Below are 27,913 nucleotides of genomic sequence, written 5' to 3' on the forward strand. Positions count from 1 at the left end.
CCTAACTTTATCACCTTATATCTCCTTCCTGCAGTTAGAAGATGCAATTTCCCACAATAGTAAAGGTAAATGAGTCTATTAATTTATTTATTTTCGGAATGTTTACAGTGTAACTTTATTTTTGATAAATTTCATTTTCGAAATAATCGATTCGCGGGTAGATCCAAATGTGCTCATAACTTTTTATGACTGATATCACTAATTATAAAAAAAATAATTTATGAGATAAGTATTATAAAAATCTATTTTTATTCTGATGTTTCAAAAATGGATTTTAGTTATTTGTTACATTGTAAGAAGTATCAGTTTCATTTGGAGATATAATAAACAATTTTTTTAAAATTAGTAAGAATCTCGCGGGCTGTAAATTTATCAAGACGGGCCACATGCGACCCGTGGGGCGCGGGCTGGTCACCTCTGGCTTAATCCATAAATATAAAGACTATAGTGGAGATTCTTAACTAAGAAAAGCCAAAAAACAAACGGTTTTCTGCAGACGGGTGCAATCAAAGAAGAGTCGTCCTCATCATCTCATATCTAAACATCACATTACTAATATTTACCAAATGTCCGAACAAAAAAGGTTTTATGTCCGTTTAGCATAGTTTTCTTTTATATTCGCTTTATCTGCTTTCAATTGACCAGATAAAAATAAACTTGATATAACGTACTTTTTCAATTAGAAACGGTTATGTTTTTGCGCAGTTTGATCAATCATACATTATAATTTGTGCGTGGGCACACATAAGGCTAATAGATTGTTGTTTTATTAAATTATTTTCACATTTGTGGGGTTAATAGGTCTCATATGCTGACATATATTCATTGTGACGTAATGCATTCGTGTAAATTATTCTGGTGACGGAAACCTGTAAAGTCACAAATATACACTAAATATTAATGAAAGAAACAGTTTACTTTAATTGCGTTTAGAAGACAGACAATTATGTGTTTATATTAATGATCTTCGCCTGTAGCCAACACGTCGCTCTTTGTTCGGCTCCCAAAACTTTTTTAAAAAAATCGCTATTTCGCATGATGTCAAGTTTAAATGTGTGCATGTCATAAAGTAGCGGCAAAATGAATTTATTCATTATTTATTATTGCATTTACTTTAAATATCTAATAACTTGGTATTCTTCAAAACGAAAATCTAAACAAACTATGTTTAAAAAATTATTCATATATATATCTTACGCTGATATATTAATAGCAAAACCATTAATATGAAGAAAATTGTTTTTATTTAACCTCTTGCTTTATTAGAGTTTAGTAAAAAATAAAAATAAACTGCCCTTACTGCCTACTAACCACAACATATAATTATAATGTACTTTTTTTTCTTAAAGAATGTAATTCTCATAATATAATAACAGTAATTATTTTAATTGCAACATTATAACGACTTTTAATGAAGTCTCTTCTAATAATAATTATCATTATCCGCTACCACCCTCCTCCCAAAGTACATAATTTGCACGTATCATTTTCACACATGTGTTTAGTAACTATAGATCCAAAAATAACCATAATATTCTGTAATATTCTTCGCTGTAAGATATCAGTAAATAAATTGTGGTCTATTACGCCAAGGAATGTTGTAGAAAAGGAAAGTGGTAAAACTTGGATTTTTCAGTGGAATCCCAGGCACTCTGGAGTACGTGACGATTAAAAGGATAATACCAAGGTAGGGAAGGCGCCGAGATAATAAGACCGTTTGCCCTTTGTCAACAGATGTACCTTCTAGTGTGATAGAATCATCACTGTCGGAAAACCAGGTGGGATTAGAGGAAGCAGTGAGCTAACTATGAAGAAACCCGGGCAGAAGGTGAAGGACGGTTTGAGGCAAGCTTCTCAGATTGCTGCTATTTTTTGCATGAGTTCCTGTTCAGATTAAAAATGGAAGGTGCTTTCGGAACCACACCGGAACTAACTTCACTGATACATTTTCCTAGGCAGCGTTCAGACGTAATGAAGAGCTAATTCATTTTAAAGGGAATAAAGATTATTGCCAATTTGAGTCATAATTTTTTATTAATTTTGGCGAAGCATTCATCATAAAGGATGGGTCATCTTCGGGGCTTATGCATGTCGACAATTATCTTTTTTACCTTTTTTAATATCAAAGGTTGGTGTGTCTTCAGTCCTGACTGTTTAGATTATGTTAATAATGTAAAAAAATATTGAATTTGTCATTTGATCGTAATTAAAATTAAGATTAAGGAATTTTGAACTCTAGTTCGAAAGCTTGGCAGAAAATAATAAAAAACGATGACTGAAATTGGCGATGAACTTTCTTCTTTGGATCAATGAATCAGTCACTAATAACGATTAACAATATTTTACTTTATTTTCCAAATAAGCAATCATTGTCTGTTTTCTGACGTCTAACTTTTTATGATCTTAGAATGTGATTCCCTTGTCGACTTTGAGAGTTGTCAAATCGGAAAGATTTTATAAAATGCTGTTTACATCGTCGTAATTAATTTTTGAGTTGTCTGAACTTAATGAACTTAAAAAATATAGAATCCAAAACCAAAGTCATACTTCTATCCATGATACTGGTACAATATTGCCACATCTAATGTTGAATACTTCTACTTTAGCTACATTTACAGTATCTTTACTTAAATCTAAGCTAAGTGCTATTTTAAGCTGAAAATTATCACCTCTTATTTGACGATCAACGTCCGCTGTTAATCAATGAAATCACCTTTGTAATTTTTATTCACCTCCTTAATAGTGTTTGGTTAGAAGTCTTTCATGTTTTTATTTAGGCAACTATCAGAATCCGTGATAGAAAAACATTCTTTAAGCATAGTCAGAACATTTTTTCATTCTCTAAAAACCTTTATTTTTAAGCCTGTTTTAAGTTTAACTTAAACAAAACGTTTCTATTCTAGACTGCACTTATATTTAGAAAATGATGAAATCTCTTTGTGTAGAGTCCTTATTTCTGTTTCCAAATCTATTTGAGTATTTTAAAAAAAGATTAAGAAATTTTTCATGAAAGAGACCATGCTTAATATCATAGTTATGGCAATCGTTTTTATCAGTGAATCTAGCAATTAGTATTTAAATACTTGACTAGTTTCGAAAATGTTTGGCACACAATAGTTTACAGCTTTATAAATTTGCAATGCTTTAAACAATATTTATTTGAAAAATACAATTACAATTTTTTTTACATTGCTATTTAAGCCTCCGGATTATTGTTGATAATTCATAAAATATGCTCATTTTTTGCTATTTTGTTTTACCAGGAGTGACCCCCCTAAGCATATGTATGTGATAAAACTAATTGTGTAAAATAGTGTACGAAGTTTAGAGAAAATCTTTGCAAAGAATTTTAAAAAGTCTAAAAATTTTGAAAACTCATTTTGGAACTTACACGTCATGATAATTGGTAAATTGATTAGATTTCAAGTGTACTTCGTGATTTTTCGTATTTTAATTATTCTACGCAAAATGCGTCGAATAAGAGATATGCTAAGAATTCTTTTTTAATCTCAGGAAGTTTTTTAATTAAGCCTACAGATTCAGAATGATTATGTGTTCTAAATTTGATGTTTACTTTTTATTGTCATAGCAGTAACATTACTTTTGAACGATTCAGATATTTAACAATAATAAATAATATTAAGTTTGAATTTATCTTCAAGAGATTGTAGATAGGTAGGGTGTAGTTTTAGGTTATTATAGTTGTAGCGATGCCCAAAGCAACCAAAAGATCTGTTTTGTACATAAAATATAAAGAGTCTATATAAGTATTGTTGATTAAAAGGAACCCTAAGCCCTGATGACTTCGCATTATGTCTCGATGTAAAAGTATGTTTTAGAAACTGTGTTTGGTAAAAAAATAGTATGTACTAACGTGATTTGACAATTAATGGAAAGTGATCAAATGAAAGAAGCCAGTTTTTAGAACACTAAGACGAAAGGAATGAAAATACCCAGGAAGACTGCCAAGAAAGAGAAGGATGACATCACTAAACAAATCTAGAATAGGCTTCTAGGCTTCTTCCAGCCAGTCTTTCTATGCACAATGTGTTCGGAACTAAGTGGGCTGTAGTAATATCTCAGATCTTTTATTAGTTATTTAATATTAACATATCTGGTAATACATGTTTCTTTATTAGTTTTATGTTTACTTATTTTCAGCGGAGTGAATAATTTATTTGGTTGCTTTTTGGAATAAAATTTAGTATTTAACTTTTGTTGTTTAACTCTCAGATCTCATATAAACGTCATGAGGCGCACAAAAAACTTACTGTTTTCATACTACTATTTTTTGAAACTCAGGTGGTTCTAAAACATATTTTCTTCGCAGAACTCCGATGCGAAAGTTTACATAACGCCAAAAGTTGCTACAACAGAAAGGAAATACGTTACAATCAAATAACAAGACTTTTTTCGGCAGGTGAATTAAAGAAAATGCAGTCGTAAAATAAATTAGAGGGACAGATTTGTTAAATAAATGCAGCTGTTTTATAAATGTGTGAAAAGCCTTTTATATAATATGATATTTCTAACATTGGCCGGAGTGTGTTTTGCGGCTAAATATGTTAATCTAGGGTAAACTTTGAAGCAGATTAAAAATTTACAGCAGTAAACAGAAAAAAATGATACAATTAATTATTTAGGCAATGTTTTAATTACTTTTGTAATTATTCAAGCTTTTACAATAATTATTCATTATTGTTGCAGTAAGTTCGATGGTTTTTTTTAAAAATTTACTTTAAATCTCTGAAGTATCTTTGAATTCTTCAACTAAGATATACTAGTCCTCAAAACCGGTTCAAGGAATGTACCAGAAGATGCAAGATTCGATTAAGCGTCGAAGTGCTAATATTCCTAAGCTTAATGGCCATAATTAGGATGGAGGAATGGTTCTTTTCAAGGTTAAGAAGTCAAAATACTTCAACAAGCAAAGCGAAACACTTTTATGTCGGAATAACGAATGAAAATAAGAGGACAAAAATTAAAATTAACTGATTTATAGTCTATTGTACTAGTCGATATATATAATTTTTTTGTTTAAATAAAATAAAGAATAACCGTTTTCTACAGGAAAATTAAACTTAAGAGTTTTCAGAGAAATAAGTTTACCACACACTTGATTAATTTGCGAATATCCTAGAATATAATGGAGTTATTGAAAATCGAAAGCAACTATTGCCGAATATTTCTTAAAAGGAAATAATGGTGATTTAGATGGTTGCCTTATTTGAAGTTATTTATACTCCGCAACTCAGTGTTTAGCACAGCCAATTATGAAGTAATGGTAGTTGGTAAACAGAGTAGAAGACGACGTCTCCTGAACTAACTGTACTACTTTAGTGCCAAGTTTGAATGACATACGGTAACGTTCCCTACTCTCGAGGTATCACAGCAACGGTGGTAAAGAAGGGTGTTGTTTGCGACCCTCTCCCCACACAATCCATAACCACTAGGTCAGTGACACACTTACCTCTGCCACTTCAAGGACTTGACAGTTAGCAAATTGTTATCTTTCATTTTTTACACACTGATAAGTTGGGATTTCGCTTTTTAATTTACAATTTAAAATTTGTATTTCTGTTTATTGTTAATTCAAGTACTGGTCAACTAAAACAATTTTTTTTTCTGTTTATAGAGATTTTCTCAAAAATGGCTCCTATTGTTTTCTTTAAATTTCTTTCAACCTTTATTTTTTTTAAAATAGTTTTTTAAACAGTTTTTTTTCCTACGAAAATAACTTTTGTCATTTCTGGTAAAGAGGATAGATGGTAAGTCTGTCTGGTTGCGCCTTATAATAAAAAAATAAAGAAGTATTACTTACGAGGTCTGTTACATTAAAAGCCGGTTAGTCTTGTTTAAGATTACATATTTATTTTTTTAGTGAAGAAGGAGGATAAAACGATGAACGGCAGAGATATAAAAATATGCAGCTGTTAGACAACTACAAAAGGCGAAAGTTCTGCAACCTTGAAAGCACCTTTTACGGCAAACGGCATCTGAGATATCTATGTCATACTTTAAAGTGGAACAATAACATATCTATGTAATCATTTTGTGATTTACTCACATCTTTTTGAATAATTTCATAAAGGGATAGGAATTATTTTATCCAAACCTTCAAATACCTTATCAGACTAGTAATTCTAATAAATCAATGAACTGTTCTGTTACAGTGTCGGGATTGGTTGGAATTAAAAGTGGTGGAAGTAACACCAAGTCTTACACAGTTGGCAGATACTTTACCTGAGGCAAAGGAACTTCAAGAAGCTCATAGAAATGTAATAATGAAGATTAAAGTAAGCAATATTTATTTATTTATTTTTTTAATGTAAAGGTATTTGTATTTTAACTGGAATGTTTAAGGCCAATGGTCCGCTTCACTACCAGAAGACAAAATTATTTCACAGGATTGCATTCAGATTAATGAGCAGAGATTATAGAAGGATTAACAGATGGTTAGTACTGGCCACCCATGCGGGAATCCCGGGTTTAAATCTTGCCTTCCCTTAAGTTTTTAATTTCTACGACTTCCTATAAAATTCAGTATCCGGCAACGTGCAGTGCCGTCTGCAATGAGAGAATACGGTCCAAACATTTTCAGATGTTGACGCGCCTTAAATAAAAAATTATAAATAAGATTTATTTAATTGCAAAAATATTCCAATTTATTTGTTTGAAGATACCCGTATGATTCTTTCATATTTTCCCCCATTTAGAATTCCTAACTTATTTTATATATTTATTTCTATTTCGTTTCTAAACTGTAAATGATTATGTTTCAGAGTAAAAAAAGTCCAGTCACTGAATTAGCAGATCAAGCCCAAAATATACTTGAAACTCAAAACACCAATCCAAAAGTCTACTCAGCGATGACTGATTCACTCACAGCTGTTTGGCAAAATGTCAACAATCATTTGGAACTCAGAGCAAATATATTAGACCACAATGTTGAATATCATGCGTTAGTGGAACTTTTATTATTTTTATTTGTTAATTAATTGTTATTGTTTTTTTTTTTATTTGTAAATGTAAGCAAGGGGATTCGACCACCACCTAAAGAAAAGTAAGGAAACTATGTATATAATTGATTTCACATCTATCTGTCAAAAACAAATCAATGCTAAAATATGCATGGACTGCCACATGTATGGGAGCCCTTAATTCTACAAATCACTTTTTCCTGGTATCTTTTGTTAAATTTAGAACATCAGTTATTTTAAAGAATGCAAATATGCATGCTAACAAGAAGCAAGGAAGGGAGAAGATCAGTATAAACTTTTAGAAGTACTTTCAGTACTTCTTACAGAAGTTTTGATGGAACTTTTGTTTCCCTTTTCAAAGTGTTTGAATTCCATTTTTTCTCTTTCTTACCAGTGGAAAGGGGGAGTGAAAATAAAGATATTTAGAAACTCTACAGATAATTAAATTTAAAAGTTGTATAAAAAAGAAAGACGAAGTTACCAAAATAAAAAAATGAATAAAAACTTAATAAAAGTGACAATTCTGATCACTAAAACTTCCTTACTGGATTATTAGAGATATCTTTTTCTTAAATGTAGTTTTTTGCAATATTTACGGTTGATTAATTTCTTCAAGTATAAGCAGTATAAGAAGAATAGTTCTAAATATCTTTAGTGTTCAAAATCAAGTCAATTACTGCTTTAAAATAAAAGTTCAACATTTTGGAAAGATGTATTTATTATTCTGTTCAAAACAAATTTTAAAAATATCTAGTTTTTTTTTTTCTAAAACAGTGTCTTTTACACAGGTGTGCAGAATCTTTCAATCGTTGTGGTGATCGTCTGGAGACTTTGTGTGAAAGTGAATTGCCTGTGGAAATTGAGGAAATGAAACATCGTTTAGAAAATTTAAAAGATTGTCAAAAAGAATGTTTGGTCACATTAAATCAAGCTTTGCATCAAGGCGCTTTACTGATTGACTTGATGGATGGGCTGTCTGAACAAGGCACACTCGACTCGAGGCCTCAACATATCAAGCTGCAAGCTCAATTAGGTAAATTTAGTTTTTTCTTTACTTCCACCTTATCATTCACCTAAAGTAGGAAAACACCTGAAATTGGTGAAAATGAAAGAACTTTCTATTCTTTCTGTACTATTTTTGAATGCTTATTTGTGGTTATTCGTTCTGTAAAATAATGCTAAGTTAGAGACTTCTCATGTTTGCTAAATTTTCTTTACGTGTTTACATTTAGACATACTGCAAGCAGACCAGGTACTCTCATCGTTGGTAACGGAAAAAAAGGGCCAATGGTAATTTTTTTCATCATTGGTTTAATTATTGTTCTTAAAGAGAGAACAGTCTAGAGATCTCTTCCTCTGACCTTACTCTAAATAACATTTCGAAACATTCCATATTATTAATAATTTAAACTAAGCTTGAAACCTCATGCCACTGATGCTTATAATTATAGTCCAAATGTTTTGTCAATAGGATTACAGTCGTACTGAAGGAAAGAAAATGTAGACATTTTACTAAATCTGAGATTGCAAAAGAGATTTTTAAAATAAGTATATTAACACGTTCAATATTTGTTTGACTAGAGTGTCTAGGAAAAAGTACCGGCCTACGTTCTAATTTAAAAAAAGGTTGTCGTTTTAAAGTCCAGGATGTCGGCGTACCTAGCAACACTGTTAGGTTACAGTAGCTGGGAAACAGACCGGCCCAAGTTCTAATTTAAGATAAAGCATTCGTTTTAAAGACCCAGCACGACGTACCTATGTTAGCAACAGCATCGTTATTAATATTTACGTTTACATTGTTCGACCATCATGAAGATAAATAATTTTGGCTTATATAACACTTTTTTAAGTTACAGATTCCCTCAGAATTCTTTTAAATTCCTATCAAACAACTTAGGAGAATAAGTGATATTTTTTTTCTAATAACACATATTTTCAGGATAGAAAGGTTTTCCTAAGAAATAAATTTTCGATGATTCCTTTCCATTTCCAGAAACGGGTTTAATTAATTTTTAAACTCAAGGAACAGTTCTTTATGTGAGCATAGACAAAAATAAATTAATACTTTTTTTTTACAGCAAAAGTCCAAGTGGAACAGTGGATGGACAATTTACACTTACGACGTCAAATATTATATGAAAAAACTGAGAAATGTCGCACGCAACTGGAACAGTGTTTGGAATTGGCACGTATTACTGTAGATCTCACGCTGCTTAAAAGATTAATAACTGATCGCACGGAATCTCTGATGAGGAGTACGGATCAACTAGGTGATGCTTATGCTTCTTCACAATTACTCTTACACGAACATAAGAAAATACTTCCAGAAGCTCAGGTAATTTTAACAAAAGCAATGCAATTTGAAATTTAGTAAAGTTTGATTGCAGTTATCGGCATCTTAAAAGTTAATTGTTACAGTTTGAATTTCTTAAAATTCGAAAAAAGGTTGCAATTCTCTCCGATTATTTTTTTTAAATTTTTGGTTCAATAGATAAATATATTTTATTCTAACCAAGAGCAACAGATTAACAGCAAGAGCAACAGCAACTTACTTAATGTCCGAGAGGTTCTCCAAATAATGAACTGAATTGTTTTTAGATTATTCTATAATTTGTAAACGTGTATTCGCGCATTTTTGTATGAGATGTTGAGATGAAAATTGCTTGAGAGTTCGCCAAGCCTAAACAGTTGCAACAGCTAAATATGAAGCCCAATTAGGTATTGTTAAGTGTTGGGAGTTGAAGTGTAAAACGCCTTGAAGAAGAAGTTAATCCAACTTTCCTTAAGAACTTTTATACCAACAGATTAGATTTCTCAACGGAAACACCCCGTTAAAAAGGAAAGTTAGAAATTATTTTTTTGCATCTAGTTTTATTTATAGAATAAAACACTTTTTGTAGTAGACTACTTTTGTTGTTAGTTTACTCAACTTAAAGTATATTGTACATTTTATGTATATTTTACATACATATGTACATTTTAGTATATATTAATTGTTTACAGACACTAAAAGATAGTACAAATTCATTTCTGATTAACTTAATGATATGAAATCATTTCTGTCATGTCTATTTAGTTAAGTACGCCTAATCTACTTTTTTACAGTAATTTTTCGAAGTTGTTGGAAGCTCATTTAACAAATAAGGTGCTCAATACCTTAACAAAATCCGCATTAGTTCTTGAAAAATAATAAATAATAGTAGTTGAATAGGGAAATTGATCAGGAAGAAAAAGTATTGCCAATTTCAGTCATTTTTTAATTTTTGCCAAACTCTCAAACCATCATCCTCAAATCATCTTCAGGGCTTGTACTGACTAATTATGACTGAAATTGGCAATATTCTTTTTTCCTTCTGGATTAATCAATCGACCATTTAAAACAATGGAAAATCAACAATAATTACAAGGCAAACAAAATTGTAAAATGGCCGTACCTATAAATATTTTTTTCTCTTAAATTGAAAAAAACTTGGGCGCATCGATTTCGAGGTCATTAGCGCCCTATGATTGTTGTCTTTCATGTCTGTGGCGACCCTTGCTTGGATGACATGCCTGTCAGTCACATGACCTAGGTAGCATCCAATCCTACTACTTTATCTAGCAAGAAAGGGGGAGGAGTCCTTTAACCAGGTGTGATCCTCATGTCTTATCTTTATCATCATTCAATCGACAAAGAGGAATGTAGAATGTTATTCTTGCCATCCTTTATCTTCATAAGCTTTTTATTTATTGTGTTATTACTTTACTGTTGCTTTATTGCCTAAATATGAGCAAAAATAATAATTTTTTAAATCTATTTACTGTCTTTTATTTCAATTATTCAATAAGCTACTACCTAAGAAGACAATTTACTTAGGACGTAGTAGTGAATTAAAGCAAGTGTGCAGTAATTTTAATAACTATCTGCACATCTTAAATAGATCTGGCACCCAGAACTCTTGAAAGTACTCCCTACAGTTCGCTATATAATTGCTTTAATTTAATAATAAGTTTATTAGTATTTATCTGTTCTGTACAGCGTAGTTACTACGCTGTAGTTTCGGAAACTTTATCTTAAGGCTATTATAACTAATTAACTTTTTCAGCTAATTACTTAGAACCACACAAGGTTAAGAAAAGCCTAAAACTTTTTTGTAGGACATGCAAGAACATGCACTAAAAATAGTAAAAGCAACTGAAGATTTTGCGACTGGAGGTCATTTTGCAGGACCAGATGCAATTAAAGAAGCCTACTCTCTATTAGAATTGGCAGCCACATATATACATCATATTGAACACAGGGAGACTACACTTCAATCTGCCATTGACTTCTTCAATATTGCTCAGTCGGTTGGTATTTTATGTACATTGGGCTTTATTTTAAAGAAGACAAAGGACTCTGCAGCCTTAAAAGTTGGTTTCAATATTTCAGGCATTAATAAAGTTAGATCAACTTGAGGTACAACTAACTACCGGCGATTTGGGCCTTAGTTGCAGCCAGTTAGCCCAGCTTCATCTTAACATTTCAAGATCATTGGATGAAGTTACACAGCAATCTTTAGAACAAGGATATAAACTTTTAGAGGAAGTGCCTGCTGCAGAGGTATGTTTAAAAAACACTTCTTTATTTATCAAATTCTTGTGGTTGCCTTGAATTTTTTAATAAATTCAGATGTTTAGTTGCGGGTACGGGTCCAAAGACGGTTTATGTAGATAGTGCTTAGGTCCTCCGCACAAACAAATGATTATAAGGAGTTAAAAAGGCAACGTACACTTTATTTAACTTATTTCCTGATTAAAGCAAAGTGAAAATAATTCTGTTTTCCTTGACAAATATTGATGTAATATTGAACTTAGTTGCTTTTTTTCCTTTAATTATGTACTCCCCAGAAGACTGCAAATTTAAGAAACAATCAGAAGTTGGAGTAGTTAGGAACTTGAATATAAATGTTCATTGACTGTTGACTGTTTATTCAAACTGATGTGTGCTATGATTTCAAAGGGCATTCGGTCGAAATATATAGTTGTTGAAAAATGTAAAAAATGTTACATTGATTAAAGGCTATGATATATGCTTTATAGTAGGACAGATTAGACAGACGTTGCATTAATTTTGGAAGGTCTGCGTTGGTCTATAAACAAAATTGAGGAACTGCCGGTGGTGTCAACCTATAATTGTAGCAGTAAAGAATAGAACTCGGCATAAAACATTTACAACTTTTTTTCATGAGATACAACAATAAAAGTCTATCAACGCTAATTAAAAGAGAGCGGTCTCCGGTGAACTATAACAATATTGTGAATTGGAACACCATTTATCTTATTATCTGTTCTCAAATCTTTGAAGGGGTATTTAAAATCATTTAATTTTGTATATATTGTGAATATGGTTGAAAATAACCCTTCGATAGCTTCATAAATGTTATGAGTGTTATTTGGGCCTGATCCAGCATCCGCCTTAAGTGAAGGTGATCTTAATATCACTTCTCTATTTAACAACTGTTCATCATTATCTCTGTTATAACTGGACTGTAATCTTAACTGTGAGTTTGTATAATTACTATTTGCATCAAATGTAGGATATTTACTTCGTGTTTGTGCACATTTATATTTTATGATTTTCCATTAAAAATATTTTGAAAATGATTTTCATTCACATAGTGTTCGTCTTATGTAATCTTATAATTTTTGTAAGTATTACCTTATTGTCAGCGTTAAACTGCACTAAAATTAAATTTTGATAGATTGTCAAATAAAATTTATTAAAATATTATGTTATCACGTAAGAAGATTGGAATAGATTTATGGATAGGCTGCTACCGATTTCATTTAAACTGTATTCTCATAAACCTCATCTTGAAATAAAATATTTTTTGGAACGTAAAAAAATCTAATAAGAGAGCACTTTCCTTGACAGACTTTCTTTGAACATCGGTGCCATTTTAGTGTTTCCACTATTTTGTCATTTCAATGTACGTTCTACCGCTTAATTAATTATTAGTAATTCTGTCCATTATGTCAGGTCAGATTTTATGTAGGGAATTCAAATTCAAAACCTGAATTCCCGAATTATGAAGAGAATTTCTAATTCAGATGTACTACTCGAATAAAAGCATTAACGCTTTTGTGTGGTTTTATCAAAAATGACTCCTATAATTTAAAGTGCATTATTATTGAATAGGCATATTTCTATTAGAGGTATGGTTGTTAGGGTTAAGTGTGGCCTCATTATTTTGAGTTTCTCAACGGGAAGTACAACTTTACTCAAGCTTTTCTGAGATTTTCTCGAAAATGGCTTCTCCAGCTTTATCGCAACATGAAAATGGTCTTTAAGTTTAGCAAATAATTTTTGTTTAGGAAAATTAATTTTTATTCTGGTTTGGGATCAAGGATGGGTTTACTTAATCTTTCATTTCAATGTAATGTACGGTTTTACAAATTAGGAGTATGAAGAATTTGTATAAGTTAGAATCTGGAGAGTTTTAGTTATAGGAAATCGTGTGATTATTCACTCCAATTTTACACAAATGACCCATATGGTTGAACTCAAAAATTCTTGCAAACAAATTAGATTAAGGAACTTCATTAGACATTTATTGAACAGTTGATCAATTTATGATAAATTAAAACAATAAATTTCAGGGCGTAAAAAGAATGGTGGAAAGAATAGAGAATAAGAAAATAAATTTAAATGTGCAATGTACAGCTCACAAAGAAGAAAACATGAAAGCAAATCAAATGTACACCAGCTTTATTGAAAAATTCGAATTGGTAAATTTTCTTCATATTGTTTTTTTGGATTATAATTGTTTTGACTATTTTAGTTTATGTACGATTCTACATTTCTGTTGTTAGTTGAAAGCTTATATCACCAGCATGGAGGAGTATGTTAGAGGGGTCCGAGAAATGGGAGAAAATTTATCATCAGCCAAAGAATATCTTCAAACTTATAAGAAAAATCTAAATGACTTACAGGTAAATTTTCAATGCTTTTAATTATATTAATATATTTTCAAATTTATTTTTATAATAATCATATATATTTTCCCTAATTTTATGTTTGTTTATATTTTAATTTATAGACAAGAGGTACCGAAATTACGGCGTTGGTCTCGACTGTACCTGCAATATGCGATACGCTCGACCCATCACGAGGAAACGACGTAAAAGACAAAGGCGATGCATTACGAATGAAGTGGTCTGCACTTATGGTGCTATTAGAAAAGAGAATCCGATACTGTACCATTTATGTTAAGGTGTTTTATTTTATTTTTTAGTTTTTTAGTTTTAAATCGTATTTGGGGTATGCATGTTTTCAATACTGAAAAATGGTAAATAGAAATTTACAAGTTTGTTATTATTTTTTGTGTTTCAAATTGTTTATTACAGTTCACTAAGGAAGTGGGTGAGGGTTGGTATGATTAAGCTGCCAATAAAGGGTCCGTTTTAGTTAATGTATAGCCTCAATAACTGAATTAATTACTAGAGAGTTAATATGTAAGCAAAAATACAAATTGGAAGGAAAGTTTTCGACTGGAACTGCCAATTTCCTAATATATTTGATAGTTTTTTTTTTTTTTTTTTTTTTAAATTGAATGATTTTTTTTAAAAACATAAGTTCCGTGATATGTCGATTTATTGCCCCAACATGAAACATTTTTTGAGGAAACTATCGTTTTTCATAGTAGAGAAGTTAAGCTCTCCCCTGTTTTGCGATTATTTCGTTCTAACTATTGTATAGTATTTTTTGAGTATAAAATGACTGACCAAAATACCAAGTTAAAAGAATATCTGCCTACCGAAAGGCAACAAAAGTTCTAACTTGCAATTGGACAAAACGTATTATCTCAACACTTCAGTTTGATTTTTGTACAGGAATAATTTTGCTGTGGCTTCTTGGGAACGCCACACTTTCTTTAACACAGCACATTTGATAGTTTTGAGCATGTATCACACTGAATTCAACTATTTTGAAAAAAATTAAAAGTTTCTTGAAAACATAATTACATTAATTGCAGTAAGAAATTGTCATGTGAGATTATTTACACCGTTTTTTAAGAAGTATTTTTTTTTCAGAAAATTTAAATTACAATAGAGCAAAAACTGACTTAAAATTCATAACAATCATGAAATGATTTAAGATTTGATAGAATGATATCCAATTTCTGGAAACTCCAAAGTCTTGTCACCAACCACAGTAATTTTACTACGATATTAGAGATATCTCATACGCACGCCAAGATTTGATCTGGGAGCTGAATTTGCATAAGGTCAAGGTTAAAGGATCGTTCATTCAAAAATATCGAATTCTGTAACATATTTTCAAAATCAGAAGGATTTATGTTTTTATGCCCAACTTAAAAAATGTATAATTGACTCCATACAAACCACTAATTTAGGACATACCAGCTGCACTTCGTTTCACTATAAAATGAATTTATTTATTTAAATTCACATCCTTCAGATACAAATGGAACTCTGTTACAAAATCTTCTGCAAAATTCTGTGTAAGTAATTGGTTTAAAAGCTGTTAGGAAAAAAAAAATCTGTCATATAATGAATGCGCAGGGGTGTGCCCATGTTGGAGCTTAACACATTGTATTTGGCAATCGTTCAGACTTAAGTATAAATAATTTGCATTTATATTCATTACGCAATGTCTTCCAAATGAATGGGAAGAATTATCTACTGTTCTTCATTTGGACTAATTTTACTCTACTTACTAGATTATTATTTTTTATTCTAATTTATTTTTTTTCTGCTCTGTAATAAACAAAAATTAATGGAGAATTATTTACTGGTTAGGTTTTTAGTTTTTAACGTTCTATGCCTAATAATTTATGCGAAACATAATTTATTTTAGGCTTTAGATCTGGGAACTAAGGCAACCGCAGAATTAGAAGCAGTAGAAAAAGAACTGCAACAAGTTGGGAATCAGTCTTCTATAAATCAAGGGTGGTTATCATGCCAACAGCTTAAAGTACAATTTGATAATCTGGCCTCTAATTTCATCAAGGATTCAGTGCAGGTATGAATCATTTTGTGTAAAATGCCATGTGTAATCATATATCAACCGGTTGACCTCTTATTAAAGGTTTACCTATTTTCAATGCTCAAATGCAGTTAACGTTGCCAAAGTAAATAGAGTTACTAAGTAATAGAGCTTACGAAATTTGTAAGATAACTTTTTATGTAACCAAATGATATCTCTGCATTCCTAAGCGGAGATTCGGATTTTAGGGCTAGTCCAAGGCAACCCCGAACTATTTTATTAGGTTTGAAACTGGCACCTAAAGTGGCATATTGTGAAAAGAGCTCTCAGTTTCCTGCTGCAGATTCTTTCAGTGGGTGTTGGCAGGTATCGAGAGTACGTATGGAGCAGATTTCAAAAAAGACATTGTAGCGATGTCAGGTACAATTGGTAATTCTAACTTACTGCTCTGCTAGAGACAGTTAGTATCTAGACTAATTTTACTCTACTTACTAGATTATTAGTCTGTATACCTTAGTAGATTTAATGCACTTTTGACATCTAAAAAGTACGATTTATTAACAATTTGTGTCGGATTCGTACCTAGAAATAAATAACTATTCTATCGAATAAAATGAATATGGTAATATTGCTTAGTTACAACAATTTGTTCTAGCAATAATGGAAATTGGGAAGAGCAGTATTAACTTCAATCCATTTTACTTACATTCGTTCTCTCTCTCTCTCCCCCCTTTTTCTCTCTAATAAAATATATTTATTAAATGTGAGAGAATCATGTTACAGTAGAGTAAAACGTCATATAAAGTGAACTAGTTGATGTTGCCAGGTTATTTATAAATTTATAACATGTTAATGGATAGTTTCTAAGTATAGAAGGAAACACTGGAGAAATTTGGATTGATGCCAAAAACGGATTTGCATAGATGGCTGGAGAAGGCAGTCTAGATGTAGAGGGGGCTAGACAGAGTTTGAATGCAATCTCAGAGGATATTAAATCTAGAGTGCAGAGGGTAGAACTGGCCTGGGAAAAATGGGAACGTGATAATCAGGCTAAGGAGAGGGATCGACAACTGTGGACCACAAATATGGCAGCTACAAATAAGGTCAGTGCGTTTTCCGTGTTTTCTCTATTAGATTGACACTCAAAAAAAAAAAAAAAAAAATAGACGAGTTTGGAGGGAAAATGGCATTTATTAAAGAATACTTATAACAGCCACTGCACTTTTTTTTTTATCATTTCTTATTTAAAATTTTAATAATACTCATTTTTTTATTAAGGCATTTCTTACTTTTGCCTATAACGTTTAATATTTTCATTAGAATGTGGTTAATTACATTTCAGAGCAATACCTATTTGGCCATGTATTTGTATTCGGCACTTTTATCAATATTTTATTTTGGCGGTCCGCATTTTTTTTTTTTATGTGCTTCGAATAACAAAAAGCGTGGCAACTCAAAATAATTAAAGCTTTTCTCAAAAATAAGAATATCAAAGAAGCAATAAATGTCGACAGCATTTTCACTGATGTAGATTGTGTTAGTTAGATTACAATTCTTTGTGCAATACAGAATCTATAAGTAGAAATTGTTTATAAAACTTTCAACACCCTAAATTACGAGTATTTACCAGATTTTGCTTGAAGAGGCTTTACTTATTTTATCTTTCGTATTTTATTTTATTTACCTTTTAGAAAAAAAAACCTAGTAGAGACGATAATATGTAATCAATAATATAAAAAAAAGACACTTTCTTAATTCCATTTCTGTTTTACAGAAAAATAAACTTAATTTTTGTAAATTTTATTTTATTGAGATTTGGCAAATTTTGATTAGAAATAATAATCAGTTATCATCACGAATGGGAGCATATGCTGTAATTGGTAATACAAAAATATTTATTTTATAATAATGAAATATCCGTTATATTTTCATGCAGATATTATTATATTTCTTTTTCTGTGAAGTTTTTATTGCCATTAACCTCCTCTATCTACTGTAGTGATTTTTAATAAGATCTTTTATTTCTGTAAAGAAGAAATTTAAAAAAAAACATCGGTATAATATTTATTAAAAATATGAGAAAATAGCGTTTCTAATCCTGGCTGCTCACAGGTTTTTTTGTTCCCCAAAAACCTATTGCACTGTCCAATGATTTTGCAGTGTTGTCTGTAACGAGGATACATTATCCAAAAAGTCGGAAGAGCACTGACTGATAAGGCTACGGGTGCCAATGACTTCAGATTTTATGTGCCTTAAATAGAGAAATGAAAACTAATTGTGCTTAAATTGAAATTCCTTAAAATAAAAATTTCTTAATAAAAAGACAAAAAAAACAAAAGAAAAGTGACACGAGAGTTGAAAAAATTAAATAGAAATTATTGTTAATAGGGTAATTTAAAGTAATCTTTGCGCCTCAGACCAATCTATCCAAACTATCTAAAACAATAAAAAGTGGAAAATATTTTTTATTCCACAGTGACTAGAGGAGCTCTTTGCACTTCATTCTTTGTAAGGTAGGCATCTGTTAAAAATCAGATTTTAAAAACCACATTTCGTCATATTACAGTTTCGAAAAAAGGAACTATTTTCCTTAATTTAATAATAGCCAAGCATAATCTTATAATGTATTTGTTATTTCTATATTTTTATATAGACAGTGGATTGGGTGAGTAAACTAGATGCACAACTCTATCCTGTGCTGAACAGTGAGCTACATAGCGCTAATCAACTTTTAAATAATGTCGAAGAAAAGTTGAACACTGTATTGCCAGAAATACAAAGGGCTCACCAGGAAATACAACTAAGGATTGATACAGCAGAAGCATTAATCACGAAAGGTAAATTTTACAAACGCTTACATGTTTAATCTCTTCTTATTTGTAAAAATCTCAGAAATCTACGAATAAAAATAACTATTTCAATTGTATTTAATGAAATTCAACTTTAATTACTAATTCGTCTTAAAAAAAAATAAATACAACAAAATTGTGGCTTTAATATAATGTCGCTAAATATTATGAATATGTTTTAATTTAAAATTTCAACTCTTAACTGGTATGTTGTAGTGGATTTAAAAGGAGGTAACGAAGGAATTCCAGTGAGACTGAAAGAGCTGAACAACAAGTTACATGCAATCTCGGCCGAATACCAAGTTTTATTGGAGAAACTTTTAACATTCTTTAACAGTCTTGCTCAGGTAATGGTATTAATAGCATTTCCGTATTTTATTTTTCGTCGTTTTTATTAATTAGTATTTCTTTATCTGTACTATTTTAATGAGGGATTTTTTCATTTAATTTGCAGGTTGAAAATAGAATAGAATCTTTACAAAGGGAACACCAAACAATGCCAATACCTCATAAATTAGAAGAAGCTCAAAGACAGCTTAGAGCTTTTGAATCAACAAAACAGACAGTTTCTGAAATGTTGAATTTGTGCCTTATTGACAGTAGTCAAGTTGTAAATAAGATTAGATCTCAGGTTACTGATTTTTTTTGTTTTTCAACTCTAAAAATTTGGATGCTTATCTAGAAATGGAGCTTTCATTCTTAACTATTTTACTGATACATTTTTCGGCGCTCGCATATAAAATAAAACGCCTATAGAAGAATATAATTATTAAAAAATTACTTTATTTTTTTTTAATAAAAATAAAAATCCTAAAATCCAGTTAGTTTATTTCTTTAATCAACTAGTACATGACTTGTGGCGGAGGCAATAATTGATAAACACGAGTCAACTATTTTCCTTTAACTCCACAGTTCTAGCAGAAGCGCTCTTCACAAATACCTGCGTAGATATTTGAGTTAGCTACCCTTCATCAAAATCCCTAGTTCATTATTACATTCACAAAGTAACAGAAGTTAGCCGGTGAGGCAAAACGTACAGCTAATCTTGGATTTGGGTTGTTCATAAATCCTCCACACTTTATTTGCGCAATACGGGAATGTGAAATGAAAAAATAAGGTTTGGTAATTTCTTCTGATATTATTATCATTAGCACGTACATAGCAATTTTGATTAAGATTGTTTTGAATACGGCCAAAACATGTGCGCCAATTTAAGGATTCATGTTATAAATAGCTACTCTATTTTCTCATCAACTTAATGTAAATTTAACGCAGTCTCCACATTGTACTGAATTCGCGCCGTCAACCTTTAGAAAGTGAATGTTATGTAGTAATATAAATTTAAAATGACTATCATGATTGATAGAAATCAAGCAGAAGCTTGCTGCAAAATCTTTTTCTGCAACTTATAATTCAATTGTATTTAGAGAAATTTACTTGTAAGTTGGATGTAAAAATACTATCTGTTTACTAATGTTGTAATTTTCTGTATGATAATTGTTTAATCCTTATTAATACAGGAGACTACTAATTATGAACATGATGTAAGAACAGTGGAACGAGCTATTGAGTGTCTGAGGTATTCTTGGCAAAAGATGTGCAACGATCGTGAATCCGCATTGAATCGTTATGAAACCCAATGTAAATTCTTCAATGATCTTGAACAAATTCACGCAAGTATAGATCAACTAAGTTGCCAGTTGAGTGAAAGAAAAGGACGGTATGGAGACAGTCTGTCTACATCGTTAGCTACATCTCAAGCATTCTCTTCTTTTGAAAACACCATTGATGTAGGTTTATATAATAAGATGAAAAATTCTCATTTAGAATAGAAAACTAAGTTGAATACATTGTATTACATTAAAAAAAAAGTCTGACTAATTTGATATAAGCAAATTTATTAATGTGGATGATGTCTATTAGTCAGCTAGGTCTTTAGTTGTGCAACTTAAGTTTAACCTTAATAAATTAAAAATAAAAAAAGTCCCTCTTAATTTTTTATTTTAGAACTTAAGTAAAAGTAATTATATCTCTATTCTTTCAAAGCTGGCAGAAGATCGTATTTTCAAGTTTATAAAGTCTGGTGAAGATCTACTTAAAAGAGATGGCGCAGATCAAATCGATAGAGAATTGCAGCTGTTGAAGATGAAGTGGCAGTCATTGAGAGAGCAGGTTTCTGAAACTAGAAGACTTATACAGCTTTCTATTGAATTTTTCAGATTAGTTGATCAGGTATTTTTACCTTTTAAATAAAATAATTTCATTGTTTGCTTCTTCTAATTTTTAGTAAAAATGCATCATTGTGTTCAATATAGGCCGAAAATTGGTTCCATGATGGTAATAGAATGTTATTAACTATTGCACAAAAAACAACTCAAGTTAAAACACCTGAAGAAGCTAATGAGTTATTACACGAAATTCAGATATTTTTAAAGCCCGGCGAGGAAGCTCAGAACAGAAGGCTTGAAGAAATTTCCAAATTAGCTGATCAATTATATGGTACGTTAATCCAATTTTTGTTCGAGTAATGTAAGAAATTGGGGACAAGTTTAAGTTCGCCAAATAATGGGACACAGCAAAAAACTGATATAATATACTATGCGTTTTGAAAATTGGTGAAAGATCAATGGCTCGCATTGGTTGAGGATCTTGTTGGATGACATTAGTGCGCACACGTTTCACAAATCACCATCCTAAAATTGAATATTTTAGAGATCGAAGTTCTGACTCATCGTCACACTCACGAAGCCTCTCATCAACTGGTAATCAATTAATTATCTTCCTGGTAGTACTTTCACTTGTAAGAACTGGCAAAAACGGTATTTGATGTATTTGTTGAATCCCGAAGACTAATTTTTACAATGATAGAATAAATCAACTTGTGTTTTGGTGACAATGATGTTCTGATTGTTTTTTAATCTTTGCTAATCTTTTATTTTTTTGTTTTCGATTAAATTAAAAGAGTATTAGTTGAATTTCATATTTTAAAATTATGCACTCAATAGCATGCTATTCCTTCCAACCATTCCTGATAATTATCTAATTTTTTTTAGGCGACATAAAAACTACATCTCATTTAAAGCAAGTGAAATCAGGTAGCCAAGACATGATCCGATCTTTTAATCAAGCGGTTGTTGATTTGAAAAGAATAGCTGAAAAAATGAAAACCCCTTCATCTGCAGAGCAAATGGTCAGTCTTTTGCAAATTAATATTTAATTATTTTTTAATTTTATTATCAAGTATTTAATGTTGTTGTAGAATCATAAACAAACTGGTATGCTTTTTTCTCTAGGAAACGGAGGAAATTCCACCGCTAAGCACGACAGAAAGTTGGCGTACATCCTCAAAAGTAATTACTGAAGTAACTAATTTAAGTACACGCAGCCAACTGGTGTCGTCCTACACTGTAGAGGAGGTTAATATCTACAAATTGTTAATAACTTACTTTTTTTTTTTTACATCATTTAAATTAACTAATCTCTCCATACAATCACATGTGCATTTATGCAATTTTCTCAAAATTATCTATTTAGGGAGGCACTTACTTGATTAAAATACAATTATGCGATTATTAAATAACACTAAATCACCTTTTCTTTTTTTTCTACAATCATAACTTAGAGATGAGATATTTTTTTATCATAATTTTTGTTTTTATCTGTGAAGTCATCAGCGGGCGGAGAAAATATTAATGTTGAGGAGCAGAGCTTAAGAAAATCACCAAGCCCACCATTAAAAAAAAAAAAATATTTGGAACAAGAAAAACATGAAGAAGAAGGGAAAGAACCTTATTTTACCACTCCTCTAGAAGATGCCGTTATTGAGGAAGGAAATAGGCTTATACTAAAGTGCCGGTAACTTTTACCAAATAAATGTAGTTAAGTCTGTATGATAATGGATAATTTGGATCACATTTTGAACACTAAGAATATACGTACAACAGTTACATGAAGAGATTTCTTTTGCTTATGGGACAGCAACTATCTCATGAGACTTCTATTAACATTACCAATTTGCCAATATCACGTTTTATTCTTACTTCTTTTTATTACACACTTTTTATTATTAGCTGAATGAACCCACTTCTGTATTATTATTTCATTCCAATGCAAAATTTAAAATATACTTAATTCTCGATCTCTTATCCTGGAATTTGTTTCAATCACGTAGTTTTAAAGTTGAAGTGAGCTACATCACTTCTCTTGAGGTTGCATGAAACCATCATTTACACCTCGTCTGTATGAAGCTGTTAAGTTTTAAGATTATTTATATATATGATCCCTCTGATATTCATTCATTCTGTATTGTTTTGCTTAATTTCACTATTCGTTAATCGAAAAAAATTGTTTGGTAAGAAAAGATGTCTCATATTATTTGCTTCTCAAGATGTATTTATTCTTCTTTACATTCCACAAAACATCTAATATCCAAAAATCGCTGGCCTTTCTTCTTGAGCTGATTATGAAAAGGTGTATCAGCATTTTAAACCTTCTCAGCTTACGACACTATAACTTAATTATCTATGGACTCGTAGTTTTTAAATGCTAACTTTTTTGCCTTTTCATCATAATTTTTATTTTAGGGTTGAAGGAATGCCACCTCCAGAAATAACATGGGAAAAAGATGGCCTTTTGATAGAAAATAATCCAGACTACCAAATGAAATATAAAGATGGAATTTGTACACTTACTATTGAAGAAACTTTTGCTGAAGATTCTGCAAGATTTGCTTGCAAAGCAATTAATGCTGCCGGTTCAGCGGAAACGGCTTGTTCACTAACGGTTAAAGGTTAGTACTACAGTTGATAGTTCCTGAATCTACTTGGAAATTTTTGAAATTAATCAAGTGAATTACTTTTATTTGGTGTTAAATAATCGATATTTATTTGAAAATGTTTAGAATCCGAACCAGAAATGGAACAGTCGCCACCAGTGTTTATAACTCCCTTAAGCACGGTCACCTGCATTGAAGGAGAAAGCGTTGAACTGAAATGTTTAGTTGGCGGGGTTCCGCTGCCAGTAGTTCAGGTACATTTTAAGTATGTTTAAATAAATTTACATATCTATAATAAGTAATATTAATTGAAAAAATGCTTGGAAGAGTTAATTTGTACTATATATTTCGAAAAAAAATTCTAATATATCTTTAGATTTTATTTCTGGAGAATTTGAAAATATGATCAAATTAATAATTCAGTACTTCACCAAGGATTAAAAAACACTGGAGACGTCAGAAACTAAACAACGACGTGAGAATAAACAGGGATTTTCACAGAAGTTTTGTAAAAATGAGTGGTGAATTTATTTTTGATACCTAACCCAATGATATCTTGCTTAATTTTGTGGTCATCGTTACTGTCGTGCATAGCCTATTAACCCAGACAAATTATTATATAAATCTTTGTTTTGGCATTTTATAAGTTGTCTCAAAAGTCTCATAGAATCTCGCGTACGCGTCACCGCAAATCAGTGATCAAAGGTCACGAAAATCTTCTTGTTTTTTCTTTTTTTTAATATGGTTTCGTTTGCTCTAAATAACATTTGAAGTTATTACAAAAGTTGTAGAGCATAAAATTCTCTAGAAATTCGGTTCTATGCAACTTTTCATACAATCAACCGTTCTTGAGATAGAGCGCGAATAGTGGAGGACGCTTAGCCGTATATATAGTAACATTAGGTTTTTCTGTGAAATTCAGTACATAGTACGTTTCATAAAGTTACAAAAATATTGTAATTTTGAAGAAACCTTACTTATTAACTAATTAATGTATCTGTATAAATAAAAATGTAAATGTTTGTTTGTTCAAAATCTAAGATCTTCAGAAGTTCTTCACCGATTGCTTTGAAATTTACAACGTTGCATTTTGTATATACCTATTGTATAAATGTCACGCCAGTGACAGGTAAAAACCATGGGATGCGAGTAGAAAATCATTTGAACGATGCAAACGAGGAGAGCGATCGACGGACAACCTGGCATATTTAAAGAAACTACGATAGGCAGGCTGTACACCGGGCATCCCAATCAAGATATATGCTTCTTTCTTAAATAAGCCCGGTCCAACGTCTTCCAACAGTTGAGAATTTGGACAAGCATGTATTGTAATCAAATAATACAATGTTAGAAGCAGACACTAGGTCAATGTATACAGACATATGACGTCTAGTCCCGCCAAGTAGAGGTTTAGAAAAAAAAGGAAAATACAAAATCATCATTAATTTTGATGGGATTTCCTCAATTTCGGTTTCGAACATTGTATTTTTATGACGAGCGAATATTATACACATTAGGTCGGCTGGTTTTGGATGTAGAAGTTCAGAATATAGGAAAAAATACCAATAGAATTGAGCCAACTTATAAAGTGCCAAAACAATGATTTAACATATATACGTTTATAGCTTATTATCTTCCATTCCGAGATTTACCCTTTTTTTTACCTAATTTGACTGGGCTGTATCTTCAGTAATTCAGTAATATCACTGTTTTTTTAAGATTAAGTTATTGTGGAGTAAGCCTGAAACATGAGTTCAAAAACAGGCTATAACGAAACTAAAACTTTAAAACAAATGTAAAAATTTGTTATTAATCATGATAGTGAAGTAAGCCTGAAACATGAGTTCAAAAACAGGCTATAACGAAACTAAAACTTTAAAACGAATGTAAAAATTTGTTATTAATCATGATACATCACTATTCCTTCTTTCCATGCATGAAAAAAACTCAAGGCAGAAGTGTACAAATATTTGAAACTGTTGACAGTGGTTTCATGGTGACACATGTTTGGACAATGATGCTCAGTTCATGATTACATATAACAATGGAGAGGCCTTCCTGAGGAAACAAAAAGTGACATCTGAAGATCAAGGTGAATATAAATGTGTCGCTGTGAATCCAGCAGGCTCTGAAAGCTCTACAGCAAAAGTCAGCGTTCAGCGTGAGCAGCTTTTTAAATTACTTTTATTAACTTAGTAACTAGTTTAACAGTTTTAATTATTTAATTATACTTATCTAATGAAACCCCAATTTGAATAACAAAATCAAATGGAAATTTACGTACTTTGCATGCTTTCATCATCTGTGAAGCTCAACACAGAATTTATTATAGCTGTATGTGATGTTGCTACAAATAAATTTTCTTGTATTAAAACACTACACATTTTACCAAAAAAATGAGGCCCAATTTTTAGTAATAATTATTTATTTCCATCAGTCATTAAGTACCATTTTATAGAGCTATCCTTTTCCTTTACCAATTGCTGGAATTATTGAGGCATTAATATTTCCTTTTTGTAAATTAAATAAGCCTTCGCTTTACCGTTAATGGATAGATCATAGTTGCCAGCAATTCGTATCCAATTTATCAGCATAAAGTAATGTTTTTGGCTTCAAAAATGGAGGTTAGTTGGTGTTGTCTTGCTCCCTTTCATTACAGCCAAAAGACCTCTTAGAAGAATCTTTTTCATCAGTGATTGGTAGGGTTTGATCTCCTCTGATCTCAAAGGGCACTAAAAAAGGCTCCGCAAATGATCTCAGATAGTGAGCGCCTTAAGGAAAAAAATCCATTTTGAAGTTCCAAATCTAACTTGATTGTTAGTTGTTAAGTGTGATTCGGATTAAATTTTTGGTTAAATGTGGTTTGCTTAGAAGCAATATGTGAAATAATTAATTAGCTTAGCTTAATTGATAGTTCAAGCAGTACTGCTATAAGGTTTTATTTTCTAACTTTATTTTATTTTTTAACGTTTCAAACGTTAAATGAATATTAAAGAAGTTAATCTTTCTCTAAGTTTATGCTCATTAAATGATAAAATACTAACTATTGTTGATGTTTGCTGTTTTTTTAGATGTGAAAGAAACCGAAATACCAGTATTTATATTGGAATTAACAAATATAATGGCAAGGGCTGGCCAGAAAATTAAACTTGAGTGTGAGGTGAAAGGAAATCCATTACCAAAATTAATCTGGACGAAGGATGATAAAGAAATTCCAGAAAATTTGCGAGATATTAAGGTGTGTATTTAGTTTGCAGATTCACAACTCCTTGCATGCGTTTGTTAAGTACACTTTATAGCAGTGAACATAAATAACAAAATGCCGGTAAACCCACGCAGGAAGTAGATATTCTGGAATTTTTCGGTTTTCTGGTTGGTACAATGGTTTTACTCACCCAGAAGTATCAAGCTATGAGGCGTTTAGAACTAGAATTGAAGAATCTTCGTTTAAAGAACGGCACTGTATTTGCATGTTCAATCCTCTACTTTATGTTTTATTTTTATAAAAAGCAGCCTGTTCTGCCCGCTCTTATTACATAAATGGAAACTAACTGTACTTTCCTAGCTTTAACAAACTGAATATCTCAAAAGGCGAAAGTGTCGTTCAAACTTCGTACTTCGTTTTGACTCAACAGACGATTCAGTTTCGACCGATATTTGTTCAACATACTTTGCAGAAGAATTTTTTTTCCTCTCTAATGTTAAATGCTATTTTCGAAATTTAATTCCAATAAAGAAGTTTAAAGACAATAGCTGGAGTTAACAAAGACAAAGACAATAGTTGGAGGCCTAACATCGCATTGAGAAGTGAGTCTTGGATGGATACTTTATAAATGGAAGACCTGTAATATCTCTCAAATTCTCTAAATATGGTTGGAAATCCAGAAAATTAAAAGATTAAGATAATGTGGTGAATGTGATAAAAACACGGAAGATATTCTTTTTCATTTTGGAAACTTTACTCCTTTAAATATAAATAGTTTGCCATAAGCTATCAAACTATTAGAGCTTGAACTTTTGTAATATTTCTGAAAATATCATGTGTTCAAAAATAGTTAAAACAAAGATGTAATCGAAATAACAAAAAATAATCATCGAATGAATGATGTGGAAAATTCGTAAAAAATAATGATTAAAAAAAAATATATGTCGACCTAATGATATTTAAAAATATCGCACCCTTGTTCCTCTAACCTACTTATGAAACTTTATTGCTTTTTTCATTAACTAACGCTATCATAATTATACATAATTCTTCCATTACCCAAATATGCAAAGCAATATACAAAGCTGCATTTTTAATTAAATTTCTTAATATCTTAAAGAAGAGGTAAATAAA

The 27,913-nt window shown here is 31.0% G+C and overlaps 1 protein-coding gene across 1 annotated transcript in view; it reads left to right on the forward strand.

The window, feature by feature from the left end:
• Positions 1-27,913, forward strand: part of sls (sallimus) — a 256,723-nt gene that overhangs the window by 17,587 nt on the left and 211,223 nt on the right. Inside the window, exons 2-25 of the mRNA XM_074118099.1 lie at positions 6,174-6,296; positions 6,783-6,961; positions 7,769-8,013; positions 9,059-9,315; positions 11,118-11,309; positions 11,392-11,562; positions 13,602-13,730; positions 13,815-13,934; positions 14,042-14,215; positions 15,823-15,987; positions 16,875-17,054; positions 18,605-18,788; positions 19,017-19,147; positions 19,255-19,431; positions 20,321-20,590; positions 20,847-21,032; positions 21,116-21,299; positions 21,854-21,990; positions 22,094-22,216; positions 22,468-22,655; positions 23,384-23,589; positions 23,701-23,828; positions 25,561-25,735; positions 26,646-26,812. Coding sequence (XP_073974200.1) covers positions 6,174-6,296; positions 6,783-6,961; positions 7,769-8,013; positions 9,059-9,315; positions 11,118-11,309; positions 11,392-11,562; positions 13,602-13,730; positions 13,815-13,934; positions 14,042-14,215; positions 15,823-15,987; positions 16,875-17,054; positions 18,605-18,788; positions 19,017-19,147; positions 19,255-19,431; positions 20,321-20,590; positions 20,847-21,032; positions 21,116-21,299; positions 21,854-21,990; positions 22,094-22,216; positions 22,468-22,655; positions 23,384-23,589; positions 23,701-23,828; positions 25,561-25,735; positions 26,646-26,812 — 4,191 coding nt within the window. The remainder of the gene's footprint in view (positions 1-6,173; positions 6,297-6,782; positions 6,962-7,768; positions 8,014-9,058; positions 9,316-11,117; positions 11,310-11,391; positions 11,563-13,601; positions 13,731-13,814; positions 13,935-14,041; positions 14,216-15,822; positions 15,988-16,874; positions 17,055-18,604; positions 18,789-19,016; positions 19,148-19,254; positions 19,432-20,320; positions 20,591-20,846; positions 21,033-21,115; positions 21,300-21,853; positions 21,991-22,093; positions 22,217-22,467; positions 22,656-23,383; positions 23,590-23,700; positions 23,829-25,560; positions 25,736-26,645; positions 26,813-27,913) is intronic.

This window comes from Rhodnius prolixus, unplaced genomic scaffold (genome assembly GCF_049639745.1).
Source record: "Rhodnius prolixus isolate KJV_2025 unplaced genomic scaffold, Rpr scaffold_2, whole genome shotgun sequence".
In the NCBI taxonomy this organism is placed as follows: Eukaryota; Metazoa; Arthropoda; class Insecta; order Hemiptera; family Reduviidae; genus Rhodnius; species Rhodnius prolixus.